Raw genomic sequence first — 8,515 nt, 5'->3', positions numbered from 1 at the left:
CAGGATAAAACATCTGGAGGATGCACTATAAAATGTATGGTGTATTCACAGTTGTTTAAAAATGCAATTGCACTTTGTAATACATGAGGAGACTACTCATTAATCTAATCTCAGAAGCGCACCTATTTATCTAGATACTGTTTTCATGGTCAGTGCCTAAAAAAGACATAATTTTTTTCAAATGCTCTTTGACTTGTTTTGCCCCTGTGTACATGACATTGATAGCTTTAGCGTTTTTATTATAGAGTTTACTCAATACCTATAAATTATAGTTTTTGCCTGTATTGTCTCTTCTGCTTTCAAAGTGCAATTATTACTTCTACACAATCTTTTTGCAAAAACTACCTATTATAAATTTTGTTCGGGTTGAAAATCAGCAACATTGGGTTGCTGCTGCCATATGTAAGCCAAGCAGTAAATCCTCTTGTGTGCACCAATCTTGTTAACAAAAGCACAACATTTCCACATACTTAACTTTGTTAATTAGGTTATGTATCTTTGAGTTAGGTCACCTTGCGCCTCTCTTAGTTGATCTCCATTTAAGTAAAGAAAAAGAGAGTAGATTACAGATTCAAAATCATAAGCTTAAAATGTTTTAAGAAAAAGATCCTCTTTAGAACTTTAAATCTCCTAGGCTATATAAACCTGGCCAGTTATTTTTACTCTTCTTTTCTATGTCTCAAAAGCACTTGTTATAGTAAGACAATTACCAAAATGAGGGCAGCAAACATGTCAGCTCAGAAGATTCCTGGACCCTTTGAAGGACCCCAGTGGCCCCATCTTGCCCCTCGTAGTACCTATTTGATGGTAGCAGTCCTTATGGGTTTTGTGGTGGTCCTAGCTTCTTTTGCTAATTGTATGGTTATAGTGGTCACTATTAAGTACAAGAAGCTAAGGTCCCCTCTGAATTACATACTAGTCAATCTGGCCATAGCTGATCTGCTTGTCACTATTTTTGGGAGTAGTGTTAGTTTCCACAACAATATCTTTGGGTACTTTACTCTAGGCAAAGCGTTGTGTGAATTTGAAGGATTCATGGTGTCCCTAACAGGTAAGATGAACATTTATGATGTCTTAATAGCATTTTAATCAATTAGTAAAATACAAATTTGTACAAAAGTATTCCTGTTTATATGGGTATGTATTCTGTCTGCCTAACATACCTGACAGAAAAATGTTTACGTTATTAGGCTAGACATATACTAGCTAGTTGTAGTGTAATAGCAGTTAGTGTTCATTATATAGGATTATGTATCTATGCAATATTATATATTAATATATACTACCTATTTTGCACTATTTTCTTGAGGAGCACTGTTTATCTGATCTTAGTTGTACATTTGAGGACTGTGGTGAAGAACTATTTTGATGTTGTAGCAACTGTCATTATTATTCTACTGATCACTAGCAGTAAAGTGTTTTCTATCTAATCCAAATTAGGGTTAAAACTGTGGCTATTCCTATTTACACTAAAAGATCTTATTGAAAAGAATACACCATACATGCTGCAATTCCATGCAAGTGATTGCTTCTTTTTCTGCATCAGCCTTAAAATATATGTACAGTAAAAACTATAGTGGGGAAGGATTAGTATCCCTGTTCCATTGGAGAGATTTCCACTGACTTTCTGTTCTGCTGACAACAGCTTTTTTAGACATGAAAATATCCAATCAAGAAACAGGCAGCAATAGAAAGGTAAAAGATTCTTGATTTCCCCCACTGTACCAAAATTGTTTTATATTTTTATTGGATATTTACCTTTAAAGAGGAAGTAAACCCTGATGGGTTTACTTCCTCTTTCATTCCCTGCAAAGGCAAAGCATAATGGACTACTATGCATCACATAGTAGTCCATTATGTGTCACTTACCTGACACAGGAGCCAGCGAAGTCACCGATGTCCCCTGTAGTCCGGCGCATCCATCTTTTCGGTGGGGTCTCGCAGCTCCGCCGCTGTCATTCGGCGGAGCCGCGATGACGTCACTCCCGCGCATGCGCACGGGAGCCGACACGCGCGGCAGCTCCGTTGTTGGAAATGCCGCGCTCAGTGCGCCTGCGCGCCGCTGTCTACGGCGCATGCGCCGTAGACAGCGGTGCCTGTCTTCGGGCAAATATCTCCTAAACCGTATAGGTTTAGGAGATATTTCTTGGACCTACAGGTAAGCCTTAATCTAGGCTTACCTGTAGGTCAAAGTGGTTTGTAAGGGTTTACAACCACTTTAAGTGGTTGTAAAGGCAGAAGGTTTTTATTTTTTATTTTAATGCATTAAGATAAAAACCCTTCTGCATGTAGCAGCCCTTCTAAGCACCCCTAATAATTACTTGAGCCCCATCTCTATACAGCCATGTGCACGAGTGCCTCGGCCGTCCAAGACTCTCCCTCCCAATTGGCTGAGACACAGCAGCGATGCCATTGGCTCCTGCTCCTGTCAATCAAAGTGAGTTAGTCAATCAGGAGAGAGAGGAGGTAGGGCCATACCACAGCTCTGTGTCTAAATGGACTTACGGAGCCGTGGCTCGGCTCAGGGTGCCCCCATAGAAAGCTGCTTGCTGTGGGGGTACTCCACAGGAGGGAGGGGCCAAGAGTGCCGAAGTGGGATCCAAGAAGAGTAGAATACAGGCTGCTCTGTGCAAAACCATTCTACAGAGCAGGTAAGTATAACATGTTTATTATATTTAAAGAAAAAAAATAGACTTTATTATCACTTTAAGCTTCTGTCTGGTGAAATCTTTGTCACCAGTACAGGAAGAGAGATTTAAAGGATAAGTTCACCTTTCATAACACTACATGTTACACCCATACTCATGTTACAAATAGACGGGCCCCCGCACCTCCCCAATGCCTGATCTGACAGCTCGATCCCCGATTATCACCCCCCCCCCCCCCGTTAGCTGTTACAATTTTAAAAAACATGGCCGTGTGGGTCTCTGCCTGGCCGTGTCACTCATTCACAGTAACCTGTGACTAGAAATCTACAAGGTCCGTCAGCCTTTGCATCTGTCAGCTTGTAGTTTTCATTGAACTACCATGGCGTTGTGGAGCACCATGGTAGTTCATTCTTTTTTCCTGTCAGAATCTATCTGCTTGCCCGTATGGGATGTACGGACAAGCAGATACACAGGCAGATCTGCTGGAGACCTGTATGACACCAGCTATCTACTGATCGCTTATGCAATGCTTTACAAGCTCCAAAAACAATAAAAATAACAATAATAATAATAAATGCACATTTTTTTTACCTGTGAAAAAATATGCATTTATTATTTTTTTCTAAAAAGTGAACTTATCCTTTAATATGAAAAAAAAATTAAATAATGGAAAAAAAGAAAGTGGAGGGAAGAAGGGGTGGATGGGAGGCATCTTTTTATGAATTGTGAAGTGTGCTCCAAGGACTTGAACACCAGATTGTTCCATCCATAGCTCTTATTTAAAGTGCAAAACAAGCAGGCAGCAGAAAATAAAATGCCTCTCCTCTATAAAAAAGTGCAGCATTTCAAGCCAATTAACATATTCATTTCAAGCATGGAATACAAATAAAGCAACCCCAAGACATCTTTAAATAATCTCCTCCAATTAGCAAACAGACAAGTCCTTGCAACATCCAAACAAAAATTTGATCACTATAACACATAAAAAAGTGGGAAGACAGAAAAAAAAAAAAAAAAGTCAACCCATAAACTCACAATTGGATGTTGCATACAAAATATAAAAAAAAAGGAATTTGTAGAAAAGGGGTTTGGAAGTATAGTAAACTGGTTTAGACCACAGACTAACTAAAACTGATGTATAATATTACAGTGCCTTGAGAAAGTATTTAATCCCCTTGACATTTTGTCATGTTACAACCTAAAATTTAAATGTATTTTATTGTGATGTGGAAGGAAGATGATAAATGGTTTTCCAATTTTTTCACAAATAAATATCTGAAAAGTGTGACGTGCATTTGTATTCAGCCCCCTTTACTCTGATACCCCTAACTAAAATCTAGTGGAACCAATTGCCTTCAGAAATCACCTAATTAGTAAAGAGAAAAACTATTTGATGGGAATTGAATGTGTGGGACTGCCAACATCCTGAACATGGAGAAAAAAGATATGCAGCACATGCAGCCCTTGGACTTTTAAGACACAAATGGGAGTAACAAAGTAAGTAAAAGGCAGTTCTACTTTTATTGAGTACACAATTACAATACAATTTGTGAACATAAATAATAACATTACAATATACAATCTAGGTATTGTAGGGATAATCTAGGTACTGCCAGAGTCAAGCTGAGGCGAGGATGGGGGCCTCCCACTTATCCTACACCTCTCATGTCTCTTGACAGTTGCAGACTAGAGTCAAGCTCAACAGGGTCCTCTTTCCCTGCTGATTCCGCCAAGCCCATTCCCTTGGATGTGATTTCACTAAATAGTAGGTAGGGACAGTGGGAATCTTGTTCATCCATTCATGCGCGTCACTAATTAAATGACGAGGCATTTGGCTACCTTAAGAGAGTCATAGTTACTCCCGCCGCTTACCCGCGCTTCATTTAATTTCTTCACTTTGATATTCAGCGCACTGGGCAGAATTAGATCACGTCATCACCCACATCGGGCCTTTGTGATGCTTTGTTTCTAAGTCAGCTGCTAGGTGCTGGTCGAGGCGCCACCCCCGCCCCCCCTGCAGTCCTCAACCCCCCCTCCCTGCTGGGGTGAGGCGGGCAGGCGGCCTGGGTGGCGTGGCAGGGAGCGGGCGGCAACTCTAGACGTGCACTGGGCCCTTCTCGTGCAGTGTCCCAGTTGCGGGGGGCGCCTTTCCCCCTGCCCCGCTCGCAGCCCTCAGCCCCTTGCGGGGAAGAGGGAGTCGGTGGGCATGGCGGGGGTGCCAGGGGACAGCTCCTAAGCCAGCGCCTAGCTGCTGACTTATAAAGGTAAGTAACTCCTGTACTGTCAAAAGATGAACATGAAGATAAGGGGCTAAAATACACTGCAGAAAGCACCTGACTGACTGATCCTAAGCAAAAAAAATATATAAATGTATATGTGATGGCGTTGCGCTGTGTGTGATATACAAATGTATATCAAATAAATGACAATTAGGATATACTGTATATACAAATATATAAAATACAATGTGACGATAAAGGCCTAAAACTAAACCCAAATAAATGAAATCTATATAGCAAAATGTGACATCAAACGAATAAGTGAACAAATAAATAAAACTGTGTGATAAAGTCCAATATGCACCACTGAGTTTGCGATAAAACCAAACTGGACAGAGAACCAATAATAATCCAGTAAACGAAGTGATAAAGCAAAAAAACAAATTCCACTATGACAGTCTGAAATAATGTTCCACACAAATAGTGAATCCCTCCACCGTGAACAGCAAATCAACCGGTACCCAGCTAATCTTCCACCGATGGCACCTCTGTGTGCACAAGCCTCTCACCTTACTGACATAAGGTATACGGCATAAAAGGAATTATAGATGATCTTCAAATGTCCCTTTGATCAGCTCCGATCAGCTTTAACGATCGTGGTCTCTGTATGTGGGATTTAGATAAAAAAGCATACCCATAGCGTGATCCCATATGAGGGGGTTGATAGCGACACACATAATAAATTAACTTATTTATATATAATGGCAAAAAAGGAAAAAACTGCGCTATGATAAAAATATTATACTAATCGTCCACAATGGAACTTTGATCAGCTGCGGCTTGACTGTATTACATAATTACAGAAAAAACACATGAAAAATTGAGTAAGCTGCGCTAAATCATAAACCCACATAAAATTCAATGAAGTAAAAAACATTAGACAAAATTTCAATAATAATGTGCAAAATTAGGCCTATTACCCCCAGTCCTAAAGAATAAGGTTTATAGAATAATTGATCACAGTGAACAACGAAAAAAGAAGAAAAACCTAAAAATATAAAAAAAATTGTGAACACCCAATGTGTAATTATATAAACATTTTAATTCCAACAGAGTCCAATATGGATGAAATCTTCAAATCTTCTACTGTGTAGCAAGTGCTTGATCCACCACCATACAGCCAAAATTACTCCTTACCAGAATTTCATGACCCCCCACTACAGAGGGTCACCAACAGCATGTAACAATAGATATCTCCCACTTCAAAAGGGTCTCAGCTGTTCTCCTCCCTCCACCGATATCATGACCAGGTTGTCAAACAAGTATCTTTAGTTATCTCCCATATATTAGGTCATATGTGCCAATTCCATGCAAAAGAAATGAAGCTCCAATAGTGTAAATCCTATTAATATAACTCAAATATAAAAACAAAAATGCCTGAGCTGCTGGAGTTTGGAGATGGGCTGCTGGTTTTTGGCGGGGACCTAAACTTTGCCATGGACCCAGCACTTGATGTCTCTAGGGGGGCCTCCCACTTGTCATACGCGCGCTTAAAACGGCTGAAAATGGATCTTCAGGCGCTGCGCCTGGTCGACCCTTGGCGGTTGTTGCATGCACAAACCAGAGATTATACCTTCTTTTCGCAGGTACATCATACGTACTCTCGTTTGGACTACTTGTTAGTGTCGCATACGGACTTGCCTGCTGTGGTATCCGCCTCTATCGACGTTATTTCATTTTCTGACCATGCGCCCGTCCACCTCACCCTTCAGTTGGAGTCAGTAGTGCGCCCTCCGCCGTCATGGAAACTCAACGAGGCCCTACTCCAGTCTGAAGATACTCGCTTGGAGATCCAGACGGCGTTGCGGGAGTACTTCTCTATTAATGGTACTTCGGTGGCCAACCCCCTTACTGTGTGGGAGGCTCATAAGGTGGTGATGCATGGGTGTGCTGATGAAAATAGGGTCCCGTCTTAAACGGGACAGGATGCGGCGCACAGACGAACTCCTAGCCACGATCCGGAGGCTGGAGACGCAGCATAAGGCGCACTTGGCGCGGGCTGTTCTTCAGGACCTTCTTAAGGCTCGTGAGGAGCTGCGCTCCCTTCTTTTCCAGAAGACTAAACAAAAGCTGGCCTGGGCCCGACGGAATATGTTTGAGTTCTCTAACAAACCGGGGTCCTTACTGGCAAGGGCCTTGAGGGGCCCGCATGCCCAGACTTACATTCCCCATATTAAGTCGGCGTCTGGTCGGAAACTGAACGTGTCAGAGGACATAGCGGCGGAGTTCCAGGCCTTCTATGAAGGCCTCTACAATCTGAGGGGGGCGCCTGCTCCTGGCTCCCCTGAAGTGGAGGGCCCAACCCCTCGGTCGTATCTAGCTGCCTCGGGTATGCCCTCCCTCCCTGGGGAGGTGCGGGATGAGCTGGAGGAGCCCATTTTGGTTGAGGAGCTGGGGGTGGCACTGGCGGAGTCAAAGCCTAGGAAGGCTCCAGGCCCCAACGGCTTCACACCGACATACTACAAGACCTTCTTTGGGATACTGGGGAAGCCCTTGTTCACTGCCCTCAACTCCCTTGCCGAGGGCTCTTCCTTTCCGGTGGACTCCCTCAGAGCTCATATTTCGCTCATTCCGAAGGAGGGAAAGGATCCTCTGTGTTGTGGAAACTACCGCCCGATCGCACTATTAAATTCTGACTAGTGATGGACGAACTTCCGACGGGACGTTTCGCGAAAGCGAAATGCGAACGGACCCAAACGTTCGCGAAACCGAACGTTCGCCGCGGGCCCCATTGACTTCAATGGGAGGCGAACTTTGCAAACCTTCATGTCGAATTTGCGGCCACGTGGTAATTATTAGGGGGTAAAACGTAGTCCCACCATCTGGACAATGACATAATACATGTATGAGGTGAATTTGGGATCGATAACTACAAGCATTTTTATTTTATTTGGGAAATTGTTCTAACAATTCAGGACTATGGAGCTAATGAAGGCAATGGAGGAGAGGGAAGGTCAGGGACCAGGGTAGGCAAAGAAGAGGGTGCAGGAGATGATCACCAGCAGCGTGACATACCGGAATGACACATGCACCGTGATAGAGGCATCTGACAGCAGCACCGTAATACAGAGCACTGACAGCAGCACCGTGACATACAGCGCTGACAGCAGCACCGTGACATACAGCGCTGACAGCAGCACCGTGACATACAGCGCTGACAGCAGCACCGTGACATACAGCGCTGACAGCAGCACCGTGACATACAGCGCTGACAGCAGCACCGTGACATACAGCGCTGACAGCAGCACCGTGACATACAGCGCTGACAGCAGCACCGTGACATACAGCACTGACAGCAGCACCGTAAGCAGCCCCAGGAGGAAGTCAGCACAGCACAGGGATGGTGTGATCCCCTCATAATAAGAACCCCCAGGAGGAAGTCAGCACAGCACAGGGATAGTGTGATCCCTTCATAATAAGAACCCCCAGGAGGAAGTCAGCACAGCACAGGGATATCATAAGCAGCCCCAGTAGAAATATGACACCGCTCAACCTCTTCAAAGAGGAGGGTAGGGGCATATAGTACGGTGTGCTTTTTTGGGTCAAGGAAGTGAGCAGACTGTACGTCAGTCCCTATACCGCTGAAGG

The 8,515-nt window shown here is 43.5% G+C and overlaps 1 protein-coding gene across 1 annotated transcript in view; it reads left to right on the top strand.

The window, feature by feature from the left end:
• Positions 1 to 662: 662 nt before the first annotated feature.
• LOC143983020 (pinopsin-like) overlaps positions 663 to 8,515 on the top strand; it is an 85,933-nt gene continuing 78,080 nt past the window's right edge. The window contains exon 1 of the mRNA XM_077482235.1: positions 663 to 1,051. Within this exon, the coding sequence (XP_077338361.1) occupies positions 715 to 1,051 (337 nt within the window). The 5' untranslated portion in view covers positions 663 to 714. The remainder of the gene's footprint in view (positions 1,052 to 8,515) is intronic.

This window comes from Lithobates pipiens, unplaced genomic scaffold (assembly GCF_037356315.1).
Source record: "Lithobates pipiens isolate NorthernLeopardFrog02 unplaced genomic scaffold, aLitPip1_a1.2 Scaffold_16, whole genome shotgun sequence".
NCBI classification, from domain to species: domain Eukaryota; kingdom Metazoa; phylum Chordata; class Amphibia; order Anura; family Ranidae; genus Lithobates; species Lithobates pipiens.
This window is presented reverse-complemented; position numbering and strand designations above follow the sequence as displayed.